The 24,564-nt window shown below is 35.5% G+C and overlaps 2 protein-coding genes and 1 long non-coding RNA gene across 4 annotated transcripts; all 3 read right to left on the reverse strand.

Moving 5' to 3' along the window:
• Window positions 1-6,528: 6,528 nt before the first annotated feature.
• On the reverse strand, window positions 6,529-8,251 carry LOC122277796. The gene has a single exon (XM_043087956.1). The coding sequence runs from the start codon at window positions 8,145-8,147 to the stop codon at window positions 6,537-6,539; it is 1,611 nt and encodes a 536-aa protein (XP_042943890.1). The 5' UTR covers window positions 8,148-8,251; the 3' UTR covers window positions 6,529-6,536.
• A 2,635-nt stretch (window positions 8,252-10,886) lies between these two features.
• On the reverse strand, window positions 10,887-19,665 carry LOC122275581. Of its 2 annotated transcripts, XR_006228603.1 has the most exons (6): window positions 19,336-19,663; window positions 18,361-18,451; window positions 17,779-17,882; window positions 17,272-17,345; window positions 11,680-11,821; window positions 10,887-11,168 (listed from the first exon to the last, which is right to left on the reverse strand). It is a non-coding gene; the product is annotated as an uncharacterized LOC122275581 (long non-coding RNA). The 2 variants fall into 2 exon arrangements; XR_006228602.1 differs by having other exon boundaries at window positions 11,680-17,345; window positions 19,336-19,665.
• Window positions 19,666-22,730: 3,065 nt separating this feature from the next.
• LOC122276966 (zinc finger protein AZF1-like) lies at window positions 22,731-23,276 on the reverse strand. Its single transcript, XM_043086850.1, has one exon. It carries the CDS (start codon window positions 23,274-23,276, stop codon window positions 22,731-22,733), a length of 546 nt encoding a protein of 181 aa, XP_042942784.1.
• Between the last annotated feature and the right edge of the window lie 1,288 nt (window positions 23,277-24,564).

Genomic DNA, 24,564 nt, shown 5'->3' on the forward strand with positions numbered 1-24,564 from the left:
GTACATTCGAGCCCGAGCCAATTGCCTCTGGTTAGCTCTACCACTGCGATGAGCTCCACAGCTTTCTTGAACTCGACTAGGGCATTCACGAGCAAGATGCCCCGTCTAACCGCACTCAAAACATTGGTTACTACCCAGACGACACTCGCCTCCATGAGCTCTATTACATCTTCCACAAAGTGGCACTCGTCCTCCCATACGCACTCCCGAGGCTGCTAATGGTCGAATCCCGGTCCGCTGAACAAACTTCTGAGGCGAACCCTAACTACTTCCTTCACCAGAAAAACTCCACCTCTTATGTCCTGGAGGGGAGTCCATTCTCAAATTATTCTCTCGCTCCATAAGAGTGGCCACATCCACTAAATCCTGAAAAGTGGATATCTGGTGGCTGACCACCATACGGCGTATATCAGGATGTAGACCTTCCTGGAAACACTCGGCTCGCATTTCCTCTGTGGCGATAAGGTGGGGAGCAAATTGCCCAAGTTCTGTAAATCTTCGAGCATACTGTTCCACGGTCATGCTCCCTTGGACCAAGTTTGAAAACTCTCTTGCTCTTTGCCACCTCACGGAAGCGGGAAAGAAGCGATCATTAAACTCTTTCTTGAAGCGCTGCCAGGTCACAGCGGCGAAATATCCCAACTCTGATTCCAACATTACTCTCTTGGTATCCCACCACTCAGAAGCGGTGCCTTACAACAGATAGTTGGCATAGAGTACTTGTTGTGCCTCGGTGCAACCACACACCTCAAAAGTTCTTTCCAAGTCTTTGACCCACTTTCCAGTTTGAAGTGGATCCTCTTCTTCGGTGAAGTGTGGAGTTCTATGCGCCAGAAAGCGCTCATAAGTGCATCCAGCTTGCACCATGCCACTAGGCCCTCCTGGGTATAGCCAAGGTCCTCCCTGATGTGGCCAAGGACCTCCTGGTTGTGGCCAAAGCCCTCCTTGTTGCAGCCAAGGCCCTTCTTGTTGGGGCCAAGGACCCCCTTGTTGTGGACAAGGTCCTCCTTGTTGTGGCCTAAAATTCTGCTGCATGAACTCCGTCATCTGCCGTATCACTTGGGCTATGGAATCATCTATCGATGTATCGTCCGTAGCCCTTGAGTAGATTTCCTTGGTCTCACCATTTTTTCCTGCCACAACACAACCTTTGACCCCTTTGAAAAATAAATAAAACAAACAACATAAAACCAAAAACCCAAACCAAACCACATAACATGAAAATAAAAAGAAACCAGCATGCAATAACATAACTAAAGAAATATATAGAAGCAAACAAGCTCAAACAAATAAAACAATTAAAACATGTTAAATAGCAACTTTACTTAAAATAAATTTTAAAACATAACTTTAAAAATATTCTAGTACTACCTACGAGACATGTGGTTTTACCCAGAGCCAAACCGCTCTAATACCACCTGTGACACTCCCAAATCCCCATGCACGAACACGGAAAAATCGAGACTTCCGGATGATGACATCACGGGTCACCACCCTATCGACGTGCCAAGTGTGTGTAAAAGAAACAACGAATGTGCACAAGAAATACGCAGCGAAAAGCAAAGTCAATAACTAAGTACCAAAATTTTTCTTAATTTAATATAAAGCTGTTTAAAACATATATGATAAAATATTACAAAGCACAAATATATTTTTAAACCAACAACAAAACTTTAACTTTAACTTCAGCACCCCAGCGGAGCCGCATCCTCAGGCTCGGCCTCCTCCTCTTTCTCGAACCCTGAACCAAAATCCACGGAACCAAAAATGGTGCCGCAGGTAAGTAAAATCCAAACACCACTAGATAAAAACATATAAAAATCAAACAATATGCATGAAAGGATGCCAATGCTCAAAACCCATAAAATCATATTTTTACCACGCATGCCAAAAAGTCCCATTTGGCCCAAAATATATCCTTTAATCATATCCTCGCCATTATCCCAAATAATGGCCCAAAAACCAGTCTTGCCATTTTCTCAGAAAATGGCCCATTAACCAAACCATCAGAGCACTGTAGGCGGGAATCGCAGGCGGGACTCTACCACCATCCCTGCTCACCACCATCCCTACGCGTGCACCGTAGGCGGGACTCTACCACCATCCCTGCTTACCACCATCCCTACGCCACGTGCACCAAGGCACAAAATTGATAGGGAATGGTCTTGAGATATTTATGAAGTTAAAGGAAACGAGTTTTGCCCGTGGGTGGTGGTGGAAACGGCAGTCGAAGGCCAAAAAGGGGCTGAACGGAGTTTAGCTCATGGAAGTTACTCCGGCAATGGATCGAGACCGAAAATGGGTGGTTTAGGTTGGCATGAGGTGGGGGAAGAAGCTGTGAAGATATGGTGGCCGGAATCGGTGAAAAATTATGTAGCTTGGAGGAGCTCGTGGTGGCTAACGGTGGCTCGAATGGAGGTGAAACTTGGTGGGGATGTTCACCGGTGAGAGGGGAAGAAAATTGGGTGGGTGGTGTAGGTCATGCCGCCGGCGTGTGGCGGTTCTGGTCTGCAAAAGCAACCGGCGATAGGGAAAAAAACAGAGCAGGTGCCGACTTCCAGGGGCTCGTGGCGGCTAATGGTTGGTCCGATGGCTCTGAAAATTGGTGGGGATGAACTCTGGTGGGAGGGGAATAGAATGGTGGGAGTGGTGTACAACACAGCGGCGTAATGGGCGGCCGAAGTGGCAGCGACGGTAAGGGGAAAAAGAAGGGGCAGCGCGCGGGAGAGAGGAAACGGGGAAGAAAGAAGAAGAAAAAGAAAGAAAAGAAAGAAATGAAGGAAAAGAAAAAGGAAAAGGGAAAAAAACAAAAAAGAGAAAAGAAAAGAAATGAGGTCCAATCCTCACTCCGGAAACCAAAAACAGATCTGTCGAAAACGATCTTAAAAACCGTAAAACGACTAAATAAATTAAGCACAACATCAAATAAATTAAAACCAATTTAAAATACAATAATTTAAAATAAAAGAACTATTATATTAAATAAATTAGAAAGCGCCTTCAATGAAAATACACGTAAAAATGGGTCATCACATAATTCATGGCATTAATAAATCTTTTCATGGTGGTAACATTGTTATGAAGATTGATATGGTGAAGGCATATGACAGTGTGAATTGGGAGTTTCTTTTGTTTATATTGAAGTCGTTTCATTTTTCAGAATTTTAATGCTTCCTGATTCAATAATGTATATCTACTCCTTGGTACTCGATTGTAATGAATGGTATTCCCAAGGATTTCTTTAAAGGTGGTAGGGGATTACATTAAGGGGATCCTATTTCTTTGTATTTTTTTTTTATCTTGGTCGAATTTTTTTTTTTTTTACTAGGCTGATCAAACAACAAGTTGCTATGGGTAAGATTGTACCCTTTTTGCATTCCCGAGGTACTCCTATTATTTCTGATCTTCTTTATGCTGATGATATTGTTTTGTTTACTAATGGAAGTAAAGCCTCGCTTCGTGCTATTTCGAATGTCTTGAAGCAATATGAAGAGTGATCAGGTCAAGTGGTGAATAAAAGGAAATCATCTATTTTCTTTTCAAAACATATTTCTTCTCCTCGCAGAAGGGTGTTGCTCCGATTTTGGGTTTCTCGGAATGGGTTTTTCATTTTTATTATTTGGGGGCTCCTATTGTTTCGAGGAGATTACTTTCTGTTCACTTTGATGATATTATGAGAAAGGTTTGATCCCGTCTGGAAGGATGGATAGCTATTGGTGATAAGCATATTTCTGAGGTTACTCTCAATAAGGTGCTAATTTTTGGAGGATGCTTCTTAAATGTATTCCTTTGGTGATGGAGAACTCAAGATGGAAAATTAGAGATGGTAAGATTTCCTTTTGGAAGGATAATTGGTCTAGGAATGGACCTTTGGTTTCTCATCAACAAATCACCGAGTTGCCGAATCTTTTATTGGAAGAATGTAAATCTGACAATGGGTGGAATATGGATTTATTTACTGGGTTGCTTGGTCATGAAAAGGCAGTGGAAATGATTGATAAATTGGATGGTATAAAAATAGGTTTGAATGTGTTTATATGGGTTCCTAACAATATTTTGAATACCGTACCAGATGCCGTACCGATTAAGACATTGGAATGAAATATTTCGGTACTGGTACTGTTTCGTATACCGTTTCGGGATAGTCGATATATAAATAAATTATATATATAAATATATATATTAATTATATTCCAAAATAATAATCTATATATTAATAAATTATGCATAAAAACATATATAAATATATATATTATAAATAGACTGATCTGAATTGGAGGTAAAAAAATGAACTTGTAGTTTGAATAAATGAAAAAAAAATAAAGTAAAGGCCGAAATACCAACCGGTACCTAACTCAGTACAGGCCGAAATATCGATAAGTATTTGGACCGATACGGTACGAAATTAAAAACACTGGTTCCTAATCCTATTGGAAAGTTTTCTACTAGGAGTACTTGGGAGTGTATTCGTACTCGTGTTCCAGATTTTCCTTGGGCGAAATGGATCTAGCATCCTCAAAGAAAATCTCAGTAACTATGTGGAAGGCTATGCATCATTGCCTTTCAGTTGATGATCGAGCTCGTCGAATGGGGATTCCTTTAGTATCAAAGTGTAATTGTTGCTTGAATGGAGGTTATGAGGACCTTAATCACATGTCGACTCAAAGTGATTTTGCGGAACAAGTTTGGTCTCTATGTTCACTACATGTTGGCTTGTTAAGATTGCATGGTAGCACATGGAAAGAGCATGTAGAATATTGGCATCGACGTGCAAAAAGTTCATCTCAAAAAGGCCAGTTAATTGGTTTATTGCCAACTTTTATTACTTGGAGGTTGTGGTGGAGCTGGTGTAAGGCTTGGATGGAAGATCAAATGGAATCTATTATATCTATATGATGTTCGATTAAACACTGGTTGACTTGGGTTGCCCTTAAACTCAAGGCTGCCAGTTCACTTTCTTGGAGAGACGAAAACGTATTGCGTAGCTTATAGATTTCGATTAAGTATGTAGTGAATCGAGTGCAGAAACTAGTGAGATGGCTTTGTCCAATGGAAGGCTTAGTAAAGCGTAATGTAGACGGTTGTTCCTTGGGGAATCCAGGAGAATCTGGTTCGGGGGGGTCATCCGAAATTCATATGGTGAGGTTCTATGTTGTTTTGCAACTTCTTTGGGTCTAGATACCAATAATGCTGCTGAAGTGATGGGTCTGGTTCATGGTCTTTGATAGATTGATTTGCTAGGTTTCAGAAATGTTGAGATAGAGATGGACTCTATGCTTGTGATTACTTAGCTCCAAAAGAAACATTGTGGTTTGTGGTAGTAGGAGGATTTTTTGGAAGAAATTTTAAAGAGGTTACACATGATTCATTTTTCAATTTCTCACTCATTTAGAGAAACAAATGCAATGGCGGATGGTTTGGCAAAAATGGGAGCTAATGGATCTAATGGTTTGTGGTTTCCATTTTCAGTAACTCCTTTAATAAGAGGTTTAATAAGACTTGATGAAGGAGATTTTCCTAATCTTTGAAATAGTTAATAAGGTTGTAAGGAATTTATTTCCTTGGCTTTGTTTACAGTATAGTGAACTAATTATATATATTTGTATTATTTATTTGCTTTTTGTAGGTAATTTTTTACACCTGATTTTGGTGTCTTTGCATATTTGTTAACCCTTAGGTGTTGATTGTTTTTACGGTATTCTTCCGCCATAAGTATAAGAGTTTATTAATAAAATTGGAGTATCGTCCTCTTCTAAAAAAGTTATAAATTATAAAAATTAAAAAAAAAAAGATGTCATGAGAATATTACATTCATGAAAATTTATTGGTAGTTTTGAGAAAACAAATATATATAATGCTTTATGAACGAATAAAGCAAAATATTTAAATGATCATGTTGAAAAGAATAGATAAAATTGATCGAGTGAATCCATTATATATATTGATATATATAAATTGAATCAAAATTATCGATAATTCAAATTTATTATTAATTAATTAGATAATATTTATTTCTTATATATATATATATATAGTACTGGAAAAGCAGTTGTGTCATTATATATCACTATACGAAGATGCTTAATTTTATAATTTTTTCATTTAATCATTACCTAATTTTTTTTTAAGTCTTTAAATATTTGGTTTGATCATTTGAAAACTTCATGAATTAAGAGAAAAAAAATTAGAGAAGCAAATTAATAAATAAGCTGATACGATTATAAATGGGATTTTAAGGTAATTCAAATAATTGGCTGCATGTATTCTTTTCTTTGTTATGATGGGAGTTTCTTGACTTTTGCCAACATTGTTTTACTGATTATATACAACCGATCGATCTTCTTCGCTAAAGGAATCCTCGCATGAGAACGAAGAAACATAGAGCTAGATTAATTAACCGATTATTGCGATATATATATACGTACATATTTTAGGCAAGAATTAAACAAAAAATCTAGTGTTGCTTGATCCAAATTAATTAGTTTGATCCAAACTAATACAACAAAGGACGATATATATGGTCACGGTTCTCGGCTTTAAGCCTCTTCCACATATGATTCGTTGAGATCGAAGTGCAGAACTTTGCGACCTGCAGCCTGAGTTGCTCCATCTCGCAATGGCGACTGTACAAATGTAAGAGCAGCTGTAGTACTCCCACTGTCTTCAGCCTTGGCTTTACTGCTTGCTCGAGCTAATTCTGCTGACCGTGCCGCCGCCCAGTGTCGCTTCTTATGGCCACCAAGAGCTTGACCTGTTGGGTAACTTTTGTAGCATATGTTGCATATGTGCAAAGATGCATGTTCTCCCAACTCTTTTGTTTCTTTAACCTGTTCCATGGGATTGGCAATATCCTTTTTTGATTGTATATCAATCGATGTCTCCACAGCTTTAGTACTGTTGTGATCTTTGTGATTGCCGGATCTATGACCTCCTAAAGCTTGAAAAGATTGGAATGTTTTGCTACTAGTCTTGTATGTATATTCATATGCCTTCTTTCGTATCTTTTTCTGAATCTGAGGTTCAAAAGGTCTCAGTTGTGGCTTCCAATTATTCATCCTCATCATCTCCATATTCATTGCCATGATCATCTTCTCATTTCTCTCATGAACATTGAGATTCGGTTCCTTGAGATCAATGGGTAACTGCTCAAACTCGTACTTGCATTCGGTTGCTTTTTTTGACGGAACTCTAGAACTGCTGGAACTTTTGCTTTCATCCGATGCTGTACTTGCATGCCTCCAACACCCTTTGCCATCAATCATCAATCGAGAATAGCTTTTACTCTCCGGTTGTAACTCCATCATCTGCTTGCTTGAGGCAACACGTTCAGAAAATAGGAATTGAGTCTGGTTCTCCACTTTTTCAATTCTCATCAAATGTTTTTGCTCCTCTGATAGATCTTGCGTCCGAAGTACAGACGTCGGAATATGAGTAGATGCCACGATAGTCGTTGGGTCAAGACGAAAAGTCGTTGAGGTGTTTTCAGGCTGAAAAGGTTGATCGATTAATGCAAGACTATTTCGGCCTCTCCTACTAGTTCTGGACCACTTGGGTATGAGTCCAGTTCGATCTTCATGGGCCGCTGAGAAAGCAGTACTACTCGGATCAGAAGGCCGAATCCCCTTCCAGTTTCTCTGGGGATGGAACCTCATGTGCCCGCACAACGACTTTAGGGTCGGGAATTTCTTGAAACAACAAAAACATTGGTGTTCGCCCCCGCCACTACTTGCCGCACCAGTTTTGAAGGCACCGTAATTCAGAGATTTGGGTGAAGAAGCAGCATATACCTTTGGTTTTAAACACTTGATCTTCTTTGTCTTGGGGCGAGCTACGGGCTGAGAGTGAAGGATCCGCTTGTACTGATCATCATGACCCGCAGCACCCTTTTCTGATGAGTAAAACTGATCTTTTTCGCTCAAATCCCGCATGCGAATACCATGATCGCCCGTTCGGTTCTTGAAGATTTCTTCTTCTATTCCAGTCCGGACCTCGACGATCTTGCTGTTCCCGGCCGGCTCTTTGTTCTTAAACTCGAATGTCTCCATCAATGAAACACTGCCATGCAGTACCTTGGCTGCGTCTTCCGAAGAAGGAATTACCGCGTCGTACCCAGCTTCAAACCCAGTACCATTCTTAGAATCCTCCATGCATATATGAGAGAAAAACCAGGAACGTCTAAGCGGCACCCGAGAAAGAGGAGCGGCAAAAACTCAAACAGAAACAGAGAGAGTGGTGCGCGCCTTAATCTAGGGTTAAGAGTTTGGTCGAAGATTGGGTAGATTAAAATTGTAAATATATATATATATATATATATATAGGCGAAGGTGGAAACCTTGCGCTGCAAGGAATGGATGGAATACTCATGGGTTAGGACTACGAAGTTGAATTTCGCCGACGATTCTACTTGATCCAAATTACATCAATTCTTATCCAATCACAGTGACTTAAATTAAGCTAAACTAATTAACTTGAGTTCTTATAATCACACACACACTAATAATAAAAATAAGCTTACAAAACTAATAATATCAAACAACTACTTTGCTTCCTTATTTGTTGGAACTGCTAGAATATTTATACAAAATTCTTATAATAATAAATCTATAAAGGAAAATGATAGTATGACTATTAAATATGTCCATTTATATAATTTAATTTATTTTTTTCTTAATAATTAAGGAAGTCACTATTAGTAAATTTATCTTTTTGTATTTTGTTCCTAATGGTTAAGGATGTTTTAAAATGATTAAAGGAAAAAAAAAAAAAAAAAAAACTCATTTGTACTAGCAAGCTTGCATATTTGATAGTCTCCATAGTATTGTCTATTTATAATTAACTACCGTGGGTCATAGCACTTTATTTGCACGTACAGTTTGGTATAGTACATCAAATTTTAAAAATTTCTTTATTATATAAATTAAATCATCTAATATTTCACATCGAATTACATCAGTTTATAATTAACTTGTTTTTATATGATTTCTACATAGACCAAGCATTTTCGATCTCTATATATGGTAGGGCATGGTTGACATTCATGCTTGAACGTGAGGTTGGTATCGACCAAGATAAAGCAAATCCCCTGATTGAGTCCCAATTGTGACTGCATGTGCAATGGCTATTTTCTTTCTCTATTTGTGGTCTGTTTATAAATTCCACAAAAACACGCGCGTGAATACAAATTAAAAGAGTAGAAGTATACATCTCGTTTGTCTCGTTGCTCCAATTTTGAGTACAACTACTCTTCATCATTTATTTTATTAACTTTAATCATGCTGCAGATCTGATATATTTTAAGTAATTTTATATATTAATCGATTAATAAAAAAAACATTTAACATATGACAAATTGAATGATGTAATTGAGAATGACAAAATGAGGATGAGCACCAATATATAATTTGATATGTTCCAATTAATAGTTAGTATAACACTACAAGAAATAAGGTTATTTGCAACGCTTAAAATCGCTACAAAAAAGCATTTAAACTGCTGCATATACTCTATTCCAACGATTTTAACTTCCTTGCACTTTCGCCGCAATAATCGCATCTTTTTTGTCCAACGCAGCGATAAAAAAAAATTCGCTGCTAAATATACATTTACCAGCGATTTTTTTTTCCTTGCTAATACTCCCAACATCGTTGTAACTGTCCTCATGCCCATAAAGATATATCGCTGAGAAATCTCAATTACAGCATTTTAAATCCTTGCAAATACTCTATAAAATCGCTGGAATTAATCTAATCAATTCCAGCGATTTATTTAAAAATTGTTGCAAATAATTTTTTTCAGTGTAATAGAAATGCTGAAAATAAAACTAAAAATGCTACAAAAATGAAAAAAACTGTTGCAAATGTGGTCAGAGTGTATGGAAAATCGTTGTTAAAATGTAATTGCAGCATTTAGAATTGCTGCAATTACTCTAAAATCGCTGGAATTAATCTGATCAATTCCAACAATTTATTTAAAAATTGTTGCAAATCATTTTTTGCAGCGTAATAAAAATGTTGAAAATAAAACCAAAAGCGTTGCAAAAAGGAAATTTTTTTTACAAATGTGGTCATAGTTGTATGGTAAATCGTTGTTAAAGTGTAGTTGCAGCATTTATAATTGCTGCAATTACTATATAAATCGCTGGAATTAACTAAACGCTGCAATTACTATAAAATCGTTGGAATTGAGCTAATCAATTCCAACGATTTATTTAAAAACTGTTGCAAATTATTTTTTGCAGCATAATATAAATGCTGAAAATAAAACCAAAAGCCCTGCAAAAAAGAAAAATTGTTGCAAATGTGGTCATGGCTGTATGTAAAATCGTTGTTAAAATATAATTGCAACATGTAGAATTGCTGCAAAAACAATGTAAATCGCTGCAATTGCCTTTTTGGTGCATTTTTTTTCCCCGCTCTCGCCAGGGATGTTGGTTATATATATATATATATATATATATATATTATATATATATATATATATGTGTGTGTGTGTGTGTGTGTCATTTTCGCACTTGATCTGAAAATATATTATTTATCTTGTTAATAATGTTTTTATCCTGTTCATATCAATCACTAAATAATTATTTAATCAATTTATTAAAAAACCTGAAACAATAAATTAAGTTTTTTTTAATACCTTAAACTGCATTTAAATTAAAATTAATTCATCATTCATTGTGGAACACTTTTCAATCATAATCCAGATTATAATAATCACCACAAGTTTTCACTTACATCAAACGATCATACATAAACCTATGATTCTTTCTATTCCATTGCTATATAACACTTATAGTGTTTATCTAACACCCAATTTAGAAATGGGAAACATAAAGAAAAATTCTAGACCTTTCATTATAAATAAAATCTTTGAGCACTTTTTTCATCTAATATAATAAATCAAACACATTCATTCATATAAACCCAGTGGAAAATTCACATTAATGTAGTTATGGGCTATATACATTGGGGTGGACCAATTTGAATCCAAAACCTATAACTTACAAACTACTAAATGTATAGAACACATTTCTTGCTTCTAAACATTAATTAAAAATGTCCACATTCATTCAAATTTTTCAACTGTCCTGCTCCTCTATGGACTAAAATTATATGTCATCTATAACAATGTGCACCTGGGCATTGTGGCTTGGGTAGAACAGCTTCAACCTGCATCATGTGGAAGGGGAGGGGGGGATTCATTGTTCAGCATTTTTTATATTTCAATTTCTCAAACTCCAATTTGTCAATGAATAAAGAGAGCCATTACGTAAACCCTACGATTAGTTTAATAGAGCATACATTGACATGAACAAGAAAATAATACTCAAATTTGAAAATTAACTTTAATGTTCCTTCATCATCACCAATTGCCAAAATTGCAAACATATCTGTCAGGTGATGCAAAGTGGAGTGCACAAAGAAGTACTTAAAAGTGATTAGAATTTTTGTTAATACAATGTTATCTATTTTGGTGATGCAATCAATCATATATATGTTCTGATAAATCGTTGCCAGTTTCATTTATCTTAAAATCACCATTAACAATTACAAGGATTGTGGAATCAATAAATTGATTCACAAGAGATTGCAAAAAGAGTTTAAGACAACAGAAGAGAAGCAAAATCTCTGAGAGTAATGAGGGTAATTCAGTTTCATGAATCATTAGGGAATTAAATACCAGAGAGAAATGTTGTTTTTACTTTCATCTAACCATTTGCCATTCCTAGGAAAAGCCCCCAACCCAAGAGGCCTATCTATCTCCTTACTGGAGTAGTTTTTTGTCCACGCACTAGGCAACACCTCTTCACAAGAAAAAAAATCTGTATGAAAGAGAAAAAAATGCACCACAATAAATTAATTTTTCCTATAGGGATTATTCAAAGATTGCATAATGTCAATACAAAGAGAGTGTCTAAACAGTAGCCTCTTCCTGTTACAGTGGGAGCATCATCAACTCTAGTAAAAAACAATTTGTCTAAACAGTTTCACTTGCATTTTCTCTATGCTAAAACAAAAACAATCACTACTAAAGTTACCCCATTTCTAGTAAGGCTGCTGAATATTGATCATGATAAACTCTTAGATAATCTTTAAGAACATGCATGCATATCTACAACCAAACCTGCAATCAGTAATATATAGACACTTGAAATCCAACAGTATTGTCGATTTGGAGATTGTGAAGTGTAGGCACTAACTATTGTAACTCTGTAAAATGATAGGAGAACATATATTGATTATCTATATCCAAGTAGTACTGCTAGTACTAAGATGATATGTATCTCTTTAGATCAAAAAGTACTCTTGGAGTTTAGATAGGCTGTATCAAATCACTGTTATAACAACATTGAACAAACTTAAACCGTCCTCTATATAAGCCATATATATTTGTAGTTCAAGTAACAACATTGATTTGACTAATAACCTGACCCTTCATCACTAACTCTCTATATAATTAAACCATTTATAATGATATGTAGAATTTCCATATCTTTTACCACCTGCATTGAATACTTTTAGTTTTAGCAACAAATGTAATGATGATCAATAAATAATTTGAAAGATAATGTTGAGTTAACAAATGTAAAGAAAGCTGCAATCTTAACTTCATTAGTGATTAGGAGTTTTGTAGTTGCAAAACTTCAAAGATTATTGATGAGGAAAAGAAGGTTTCACATGCTTCATTAATGAATGACACAGAGAAGGCCATATTGGAACCAACAAGAATTAAGGTCAAGCTGAATGCAAAGAATGTTGATATTTGTTACCCTCTAATTTTTCAAAGCGGAAGAGATTTTGATCTGAAACTGAGTGTTTCAAGCAACCATGAGAACCTTTACTATGATTCGAATAGTGTGATTATATGTGCATATCTTGCTGCTCTCTCAGTAGTTGAGAAGGATGCCCTCAAATTGGCTGCAAGCAAGATTCTAAAACTGCAAGGACTAGAATTCGCCTCGAGTTTCATGAGTCGGGTCTTAGTCTTAATGCTAAGAATGATCGAATACTGAAACCAATGCATAGTAGTTAACATGTCACCATTATTCCATAACTTGCAGGCTGAGACCAACAACCCAAAAACTCAGAAATTCTAGGTGTTGCTAGCTGATACAGTTATTGTTGGTGAAGAGGTCCCAGAGATTGTTACTCTATCAAGTTCCAAAGCTGTGAAGGATGTAGAGTATTCTTTCAATGAGGATGATGAGGAAGAAGATGAGGGGCCAAAAATCAAAACAGAGTCTAAATGTAGTATAGCAACACTGGCAAAAGCGACTTAGCGTATTCTTTCAATACTCTTTTTTTTATTCTGTATTGCAAGACTGTTATGCTCTTTATATTTACGTTGTTTGGGGTTCATTGGGTTATTCCCAGGAACATTATTGAAGTATATTGATTAAAAAAACAAAGATTATTGAGGTATATCCCCTTTTTGTCTGTTGTAGCCCCTTCTTTTGTCCCTACTTCTTTAATATCCCTTCATTCTCTCTGTGTGTGTGTGTGTGTCCAACAGTAATATATATAAATGGATGTGCCTTATGTGCTTCTTCAGCTTGTGAAAAATCAGGAGTTCAGATAAAAGGAGCCAAATGGAACCAACACTTGTGGTGCTTCTCTTGTGAGCAGTTGCAGGATATTCATATAAAAAATAATCACATGTCAATTGCCCAAATGGGCTAGATTTTTTTGTACTTTATCACACTAGCAAGGTTCAACCTTTGGAATGATACCCCACTGTCAACTCCATTAAAGATGATAGATTGGTGTTGTAAACACCATAAACACAATAGAAATAAGCAAAATACTATAAAGCTTTGTTAAATATATTTAGGGTGGTAGAAAGAAAGATGAATCAAAATACAAAGAAGCAATGAAAATTATAGAAACTAATATAGAAACTAGACTCACAAATCTTGCCCAGATAACCCTACTGCATAAAATGGGTTCTCCATACAGCTTCCAAACATGGATCAATACCATTCAACTACTAAATTCTAGTAGCTATATACATATGTCATACATATACAGCTATAAAACATCGTTGATATATAAGTAAAGATTGAAGGTTTGTTATGACATATACTTAGAGAAACAAAGTGACATGAAAGTGCCAAAACCTTGAAAGAAAGTGATCAACAAGAGTATATATCAAGTGCCAAATAAAAGAAATCTTTAAATCAAAAAATGAATTTCAGAACAAGCTCAAGTCCTTTAAGAGAAATTATTCATCCCCGGTACAAACAGAAACAGCCAAAACTCCAGAGAAATCAAACCCTTTTGAGTCTAATTATTTCATTAACAAATTATTATTTCTGGATGCTGGATATGTAAACTTCATATCCAGTGTGCAATCTCCAGTCACGTCACTAGGAGCAGATGCAAGAGTTAGTGAGCTTATTGTAGAAGATTTAAGGGTATGGAAGAAGGGAGATGTAGTGAAGGAGCATGTCAGTAATGAGGAGGCTTTATTGATATGTAGTTTACCTATTAGCATAGGTGGGGAAGGAGATAAGTTAATCTGGAATTGCAGTGAGACTAGGGAGTTCTAAATTGGGAGTGCTTATTAATTGGCTAAAGAGAGGAAAAGGAAGCAAAGGAAGAATGCTAGAAAATCAAAGGAAAGATTGAAGAGAGGTGGGCGAAGATAAGGAGATTAAAGTAACCCAAATGTCATAAAACATTTCCTATGGAGGGCAAATAATGAATCATTATCAACTGAAGTAACATTTGAAGAAAAATGTTAGTAAAAACCCTTACTGTCCAATCTCTAGCTGAGAAGAAGAGACAATAATACATGTACTATGGAAATATATAGCTGTCATCAATATTTGGGCAATTACAAGTAGTAAGTTGCAGAAGTGGGAGCAAACGTAGCAGATTTTACAGAGTTCTGGATGAATGTTATCTTTGTTTAAAAAGAATAAATTAATTATGTGATGCACATGTAAAAATTTAGTGTTGTAAGGTGCATGAGAGAAAATGTCTTAAATCCACACAAACAAGATAAAAATAGAGAGGGTACAGTCTATGTGCTCTTAAGTAAACCAAAATAAGGAGGGTGAGATCAGAGAGTTGGAAGGTTGAGAAAAAGCTTACCAGCGTGAAGAGAATTACTGGAGACGACACTACAGAGATTCAATCAACCAAGATGAACAAGATGGTTCTAGGGTTCAAATCGCACAATCACAAAATGGTAGGAAACTAAACCTTTTTTTAAAAATAATGTCTACAAATTGAGTGGTTTTATTGTGGCAATAAAGACAATACAATGAAATGTCGGTCAATAAAGTAAACTGAAAAATAAAATAAAATGATAAGGTGGCTTAATAGAATACAAAAAAGATGCTTAAGATTACACAGGTAATAGATAACATGACACTCAATCAAAGCACAAATTAAACAGATTTAAAAGATTAGAGAGTTCAAGACCATTTTTTCGAGTTCTAGCTATTTCTTCTACAGCATCAATGCTCATTACATGAACTACATAGAGAGGAGTATTAACAAAACCTGCCAAACAAATTGCTCGAACAGTTGCCTCTCCTTCCAGCTGTATAGGCATTCAAGTCAAATCATAGATGGGGCATTTCTTTGAAGATATTCAAGAAAACTACGTTTAAGGAAGCAACCACAATAAAACACACAGATCTACTTCTTCGGTCCTTAATTTGCCCATACAGCACATAAATATATCATTTACTGAAAGGGTAGAAGTCAACACAATAATGTTAGCACTTGCACCCAAACCAGAAAGCAGGTACAAGCAGCTACCCTGCTCTTAGAACTGATGTTAAAACTACTGACTAATCCTGTGAGAAGAATATAAATTTATCACAGATCAATGAACCAAAAGCAATTTATCATGTGTGTTAGTGGAATTTACACTCAACCAACTTATCATACTTAGATGCTAATTCCGAAGCCACTGCATTATACACATGTATGCTGCTTGCATGTTGCAACTAGTCATACACTTGAAATACAACAATAAAGCCCCAACTGATGGGCAAAAAAAACATAGCAAGATTCTTTCCCCATCAAATGCATACTCTGTATTGCTGCTCTTTTTGCTCCCACAATATTTGTATATTGCCAAGGAAAAAAATAATATCTTATTACTGGGAAGTTTGATAAAAGGGGAAAAAAGATTGAAAAGCAATGGAAGTACAGGTGTTGGATGATAAGAAAAAGGTGAAAAGGTGCAAACCAACAAGTTAATACTAGGTTTCCAACCAAGATTCTCACATGCTCAAGGAACATGTGGTAAATTTGTAGACTAGGTTTCCTCCTATCCTGTTTGGACATAGATACATATATAATTAATGGAAAACTATTTTACTGTTAAGATATGGGGAAAATGTTGAAGTCGCACTTCTTTTCAGCCATGATAAAGCTGAATTGCTTCAAGAATATGTATACTGAGGAATTTAGTTGAAGGCCTACTGCAGATGGACTTTCTTTTGAGTCCCATGAGTAGATTGGGGAATCTTGGTTGGAAAGACTTTGGTAGGTAAATTGCCATTCATCAGAACATACTTTATGGATTCCACATATCTCCACAAGTGTAAAGAGTAAATTTCCTTGTACAAGTACATTTCCTTGTAAAACAAAATCAACTAGTTAAGAAACTTCTCCTTTCTTTTCTTGAAAATCCTCATGGAACTCTACTTCCCAAATCCTAGAATGATCGAGTGCAAATTTGTACCATTTGCACACCTTTCCAGCCCATGTTAGTCCTTCACAATTGCCTCTTCAGAGCAATGACATGTTACTACTCCATGAGTCACCAAGAAAATAAAAAGTAACCCTCTTGAAATTCTACCCTAAACCTGATACCACTCAAAACCTCCCTATCACAAGATCGCTCATCCTTCTCATAGTGGCTTTTCATTTTGCAAACACCCAAATTGTGAGAGGCATAAACCTACTAGCATCAACCACCATCACTACTTCCATATTTCCACACCAAAATATCTCATTTTATCTCTAGGTGGAAAACCCTCATGGATCTCCATTCACTTTAGTTTCTAACATTATAACAAAAATATCCCCTCTTTTTCCAAATGCAACATTAATTGTGCGTTTTTTTATTGGTAAACAAAAATTTAATCATAACAATAGGCAAGAGCTAAAGTATATGGGACATATACTAGAGCATTGCCTATGCATGGTAGTTTAGTGATGCATGCTTAAAATTTTCTAGTCCTTTCAGACAGTTGCATACTCTAGGATTTCACCACTGCCTATAAGAGAGTAAAAGATCGATATTTACCATTGTTCTACCCATGTACAATCAGGATCAATGCACTCAGCACCAGCAGATGTAGGTGACGAGTAGTTTATGACCTGGAATATTGAATAAAGATGAAGATTGTAATTAGTTAATAGCCTGAAAAAAGATATCACAAGTAAGGTATTCAAACTGGATTTAATACAAATCATGTTCTCAGGAATTAAAATACTCATGCCTAAAGAAAAGATAGACCTCATGTATTTCAACAACAAAGCTAGTATAAAACACACAAACAAACAAATAAAGAATTATTTTGTGGATTCCACAGACAGCTATAGGCTGTCACAAATCATTCAAGTTCTTACCACTCCCAGGAGAAATAGAATAAAAAATAAAATAAATGATCTAAAAGAAGCTTCTTTCTTCCATGAGAACGTGAGCTAAATTAATTTAGGAACTGATCTAATGATATTCAACTGAAACTTTCATACAGAACACAATCTTCGTTTGCTGATAACTAGTTAATCTTTAGTTAGGAACACCTACCCATTTTGATCGTGAAAAATTACGAACTTTTCTTCTCGTTGGCAACTTTTAGTCTCATCTTCACTTTCAGGACATTGTTTCCACAGCTAACTTGAAGTGAAGACCTTATATCGAATGATTCAAGACATTTAATTTTTTAATATAAATGAGATATTCTTGGGACAGCCATATTAAATAAAAATATAAATAAAAGCATAAAATACAAAGTCACATGACATCATAGCATCTTTCTACCAACCATATATCATGGATGATTACTTGAACCGATTCAAGCTTTTATGGGTATCGTGAAGCTAACGGGAAAAAAAAAAAAAAAACAAACAAACCAACAAAGACTTTCTAATCGTAGACCATCTTACACAATTACAACTTCAGAGTTATATATACTTAAATAGAGACAAATCTATATAGGAGAAATGAAAAGAAACACACCCCAATGAGCCAAAAGACATAAAAGAAAATGAAAAGTAGCACTTCTAATGTGGTTGGCAGGTCTGTGTATGTTTTCCGAGAAATCTAATCAAATGTTAGATCACAAGAAGTTCTAAAACAACACAATTGTTTCATAAAAAGGTAATGTACCTTAAGAAGCACCATGTCGTTATTATTTATATAGCCATGCCACTCCTCCTTGGATGGGTAACCTGCTGCAAATTCTTCTTATATTGGTGTCCTACAACCAGAAAAGACAAATACAAATTAAATAACAAGATTCAAGCTGGTTAAAAAATAAGAAATGCATATGGAATATGTGGTATTTCTAGTTGAGTTAAAAACGCAATGCACCAAAAATTCGCGGGAAAAAATAAGTCTTGAGCAATTGCTTCGATAAGTGAGATCACACAAGTAAGTACTAAAAGTAACTATGAGCCTCAGCTTGCATTTTAGGTTACAATCAAGTCAACCTATACCCTTAAATCTTCATGACCACTCTTCTTCTTTTTTCCCAAAAAATAAAAAAAAAAAAACAAAAATAAAAATAAAAAATTGAAAAAAAAAACCATTAATTGAGAGCCGTGTGAAGTTTATGGAATTGGACAAGGATTCTTTCCATTCAAGTTCCTTATAGAATCAAAGTCTATATATAGACTAGCATAATCGAAAAGAATATTGTTGGTTATAGGGCACAACAGGGAGTAGCAATCTCATATGTTCTCTGCAGTGCATATTCTAGTGGACATGATTGTTGTGCTATGCGTGTGTTGTTGGTTTGCTGTGTGACAGACTTGATATTGAGAGTGTGCAGTCTAATAAGCTGCATGATGCAAATGACCCAATCCCATGGAAATCGAAAGCTTCCATGCATGATTGTATACATTCGACCTGGGCCACCCAGAACCCACAATATGCCAAACAAATTACATGAGGATACCTAGAAATCTAAACCCACATCAACACGTCCACAAAATGCAGGTATACAATCAAAATCTCGTGCCAAAAAAATCATGATTTCAAAGTCAAAAACCTAGAAATTAGTCTACAAAAAAATGGCAATTTTTTACAATGCAACAAGAATGGATGAAGGGGAAGAGATACGATAAATCGTTGCAACCATACCTGTGATGACGGAAGGTAAACAAGAGTCTCGACTCACAAATCTCCACCTTCAATTTGCTCAAAATGGTTGAAAAATCAAATGCTTCAAATCCCCAATTGCAGGGCACCCGATTGTAAAGGGATGAGAAGACGACGCACTGTAGCTTCCGCTGGGAAGGCTAACGAAATGGAGGAATACAAGCTTGGGTGGGGATTGAAGATCCTGGTCATGCCGTGCAGGGGTGGGTATCACAACGATGGTACGTACTTAGGGATGGGGATGAAGAGAGAAATTCACTAAGAGGGAAAGTAATGGGAATGACTATGGTTCAACGGGGGGAAATAAAACAATTCGTGTGTTTGGCGCCCAAGACGATATTGCAACGATAGTTAGCTCGTTGCAACATGTTTTTCATTTTTTGCAGAGAAAATAATCGCTGCAATAATTCAAAAAATGATGCAATTGATTGCAAAAACAATCGCTCTTTATTAATCATAAAGTCTGGGTTTATATGCAGCGAAGACAATTAAATCACTGCTTATACTTACTTTTTGCAGCGTTTTTATTTACAACAGAATAAAAATCGCTGGAAAAACTATGATTTCTTGTAGTGTAAGCACTTTATAAAACTAGATTAGATGTTAGCCAAATGTTGAAAAAATTTAATGAAAATAACTGACGCAATGAAGAAAGAGATATCCGGTTGAAAATTAAAACTAATGTATTATGGATCGAGATGAGAAAAGGAAAGTTTAAATAATCTTATCTAATTATTACAACTTTTCTAAATTTCAACACAAAATATTATAAACAATTCAAATTTTTTAAATCTCAAAATAATAATAATATTAAAAAATAATATTCTAATAATATTTTATTTAACTTTCAAGTTTTATCTTAACTGATCAACTCAACTTAACTTAACATTCAAACGTAACATTTTTGCACTTTTATGCAAAATCACTTCTAATTAAAAGCATTTTCAATGACTTTTTTATTTTACAATTTTTTGTAAAATACAGAATAATCTAGCAAAATAAGGCTTCTATTGGATTATGTAAAATCAAATATAAAATACAAATGCTTGAGGATGCAAAAATCTTGCTTAATTCATTTGCTATTTGGTTTGTTAACCATACAAAGATAGATGCTAACAAGCCATATAATAGCAAGAGATGCTCTTAAGCCATGTGAAGACTTGTATAGAATGGAAAAGGTTCCTAATTAGGGGAGGGCAGCGGGGCTACACCCCCGTTACCCTGCCCCTTCCCCACCTTGGCCATGGCAGGGCAGTGGTCCTGTCAACCAGATGCCAGTGGCGGGGCAATCCACTCATATTCGGCCACCCCTACAGGGGCGAAGGATGAACCGGGCATGGCCTCACTGATCATATATATATATGTATGTATATATAAACTTATACATTCATTAAACAAAACAACATCGGTTTGTGTATTCTAAAACGATGTCATTTTTTTTAATACGCAAATTCACCCCACTTTCTCGACTCCCCTCTCTCAAACTCTCTCTCTCTCTCTCTCTCTCTCCTCATGATCCACGGCACAAAGACCTCTCTCTCTTAGTCTCTCTCACTTGCTGCTGTCGCCTGAAGTTGTCATTGTTGTCCTTGACGAGTCTATGTCTCTCTCCTAAGTCTTCAAGTTGTAAGTATCCCGAGATCCATTAGTTTTTAGTTCTTGGAATGGGATTCATAAATAGATTTGAAAGATAGGGTTGTGATCTGTGTGTTATGGAGATATTTGTGTAATTATGATGAATTTTATTATTTAATGAATTTTTGTAAATCTCTGAAAACCCAAATTAGTTTCGGGTCTCAATATCGGAACCCCAATATATTTTATTTTATAACTTCTAATTTAATTTAACAATCTGTTTTGGGGGTTTCAATGTTGAATCCCCAATTTAATTTAAGAGTTTTAATATTGAAATCCCTATTGAAATCTCAAAATTTAATTTAGAAATTTCAATATTGAAGCTCCTTAATGTTCATTGTTAATCATGACTGTACGTATGATTTTATAAAATTTAATTGTGATATTTACATTATGTCATCATGTATGTTAGGTCTTTATCAGTACGTAAATTAGTGTTGTATAATAGCTATATCGATCATATCCATAACAGTACAATAATTATGAATAAATTTATTTACAAACTTACTTTTTACAAGTCAAATATACTATTGATTTAGAAGTGTCACGTAAGTTCACATAAAAAGATTGAATAATTTTTATAAATATAACTGGTGTCACGATAAGTAGTGTGTTACGCTCTAAACCTATATGATAGACAGGTCAGATAGTTTGATATTAATATTTATTGGATTTTAAAAAGTAGGAGAGAAAAAATTAATTAAAAAATATTATAAAGTTTAAATATTTTTAAAATATAATTTTTATTTTGATATATGAAAAAAGTTAAATTATTTTTTATTTAAATTATAATAATTAATTTGAAAAAATTATAATGATTAGTTTGAAAATATTTATGTTTAAATGATACTTGAGAATGAGAGGAGATAAGATTGAATACGATAAAAAATATTTCCAAACATCCACTATATATATATAACATAAAAGAAATATTTCATCTACACAAATACCTTATATAAAAAAGTTTATAAATTGACATAGTTTAAAAATATTTACAAAGTAGTACCAATTGTATAACATTAATGAAAAATGCTTGTATGCTCGGTAGCATTGACCGATAAAAATATCGATGATTTTCTTTTAATTTAAAAATAAAGGAAAAAAACAAACAAAACATCCTCCTCTTTTAGTATAAGACTATTGTGCGTTTCCTAATTAATTTGTTTGAGCTAGCCAATAGCCTCGATCAATGTGATGTCTACAATATAGTTTTTATACAGGGAGTTGGTGAAGGCAATTACCTTAATTATATTTTTCATAAAACTACATTATCTTAATCCCTTAGAATATTTTGGTTTTGCAAATTAGTTCCCAAAGGTTCGGTTATTGACATTTTAACCCCTCTATTTATTTTGATATTTGCACTTTGGCTCCTATATTACTAAATTTTTTAATTTTTTAATAGTAGACTGTAGACCATATTTTTTTATAAAAAGATTTCATCAGCCCTTCTCCTATCTAACATTACTCAATTAATGCATGCTCTTTATTTTTTATATTTTGGCATCGTTGGATTAATTAAACGATTATTGCAATATAAATATATTTATATTTGAGGCCAGAAACAAAAAACTAAGTTGCTGAATCCAAATTAATTAGTAATTTGATCGGGAAAAAAACTCTGTCTACAAGAAATAATATGGCATAAGAAATTCAACTAAGTAAACAAAAGTAAGAAGCAGCTAGCTACGTAGTAATTAAGATATATATATATATATATATATATATGGTTTAGGATTTCTTTAATCCTCTTTCACATTGGGTTTATTCATATGGAAGTCCATCACTTTGCGACCAGCCTGATCAGCTGCTTCCTCCGTCAATGGCGATTGTACAAATGTAAGAGCAGCAGCTGTCCGACTATCCTCAACCACGGCTTCACTGCTTGGTGCTCGAGCATCTGCTGATTGTGCTGCCACCCAGTGTCGCTTCTTATGACAACCAAGAGCTTGACCCGTTGGGAAATTTTTGTAGCATAGGTTGCATATGTGCAAAGATGCATGTTCTCCAAATTCCCTCGTTTCTTCAACTTTGATAGTGGGATCAGTGTCATCCTTTTTCTGTTGTATGGCAATCGACGGTTCCACAGCTTTGGTATTCTGATCTTTGTTATGGCTGGATCTATGACCTCCCAATGCTTGAAATGTTGGGAATGTTTTGTTGCAAGTCTTGCATATATATTCATAAGGCTTCTTGGATATCTTTGTCTGAGTTTGAGGCTCAAAACCTCTCGGTGTAGACTTCCAATTCATCTTCATCTTCATCTCCATACTCATTCCCATGACCATCTTCTGATCAGTTGCCTCAACGTTGTGATTCGGTTGCTTGAGATCTTGGAATAACTCATGCTCAAACTCCTAGTTGCATTCGGTTGCCTGTTTTGAAGGAACTCTAGCACTGAAACTTTTGCTTGCATCTGCGGCTATACTTGCATGTAGGCCTGCACAGCGACCTGCACAAACTAGATTTGGGCCTGATCCAACCCCACCTGTAAGAAAGTGAATGTCAGTTCAACCCGACTCGAACCGATTTGGGTCGAAACCTTTAGCCCCGAGCTTTCCAGAATAGACCCAAGCATAGGAAACCCAGAAGCTTCAGATGCTTCACCTTCTTACTCTCATACCGATCTACGACAAACCTTGGTCTCTGCAGTGAAACCCCGTAGAAAAAGGGGCTAAAGTTTGAAGCGTTGTAATAGAAATTTATGATCAATCTCCTCAAAAATTTGTAATAAAGTGGAGAGACCTCCAAATCGTCTTCGACCACAAACACGAACTCATCATCAGAGCTCGGCCACCACGCCTCCAACCACTACGCCTGCAACCCCGCATTCCTGGGCCAATAATGCATGATCTTTTCTCCGAACCACCACTTGAACACATCCACGAAGTTCATAATTTGATGTGAATCATCCAATTTGAGGGTGTCATTGTTTACAGGGACAAAATGATCAAAAAGCCACTGAAGCCAAAAACATCTAAAATAATCATATCAATCTATGACCATTAGAATCTTTGTTACAAGCTATTTCACAATAACACCAATACATAATCAGACCCATCTTAAATTGCCGTAGAGCCCTAGGTTTGATCTCCAAAAAATAAAAGAGCACAAGAAAATAAAAAATAAAAAAATCCATGTTAGATTTTACCAATCGTGCCTCAAAAAGTCTTTGTTTGGATCTGAGTCTCGTAAGACCAAGTTCGGCCAGATTTTGTTCATCATCGCCATGAGCACTGTATCTTTTACCAGCTATTGGAATGTGAATCAGGGTTGAGTGTGAAGGCAGGTGAAGATGTAGAGGGGGAGTGCTCCGGAGAGGAAGAGAGGTGGGAGTGGAAGTAGGAAGATCAAGGTCGTCGAGATTTGAAGAGCCAGGACATTGCAATGGTTTCGGCGTTTTGCAATCTCGCAATCTTAAAATCTGGGAGGAGAGAGACAATATACGAAGGGAAAGTGAAGAAAAATAGCGGGTTCCAAGTGACGGCCTGACGTTCATCGGATCCGATTAATTCAAAACCCATTTTTGATGTAAATCTACTTTTTCAGCTTAGATCTAATCGGGTTACACGGATT

The sequence above is a fragment of the Carya illinoinensis genome, chromosome 9 (assembly GCF_018687715.1).
Source record: "Carya illinoinensis cultivar Pawnee chromosome 9, C.illinoinensisPawnee_v1, whole genome shotgun sequence".
Taxonomy (NCBI): domain Eukaryota; kingdom Viridiplantae; phylum Streptophyta; class Magnoliopsida; order Fagales; family Juglandaceae; genus Carya; species Carya illinoinensis.

Bases quoted from the DNA above. Each gene is read 5' to 3' on its own strand.
- LOC122277796 (XM_043087956.1), bottom strand. From the start codon at position 8,147: ATGGAGGATTCTAAGAATGGTACTGGGTTTGAAGCTGGGTACGACGCG.
- LOC122276966 (XM_043086850.1), bottom strand. From the start codon at position 23,276: ATGGTCATGGGAATGAGTATGGAGATGAAGATGAAGATGAATTGGAAG.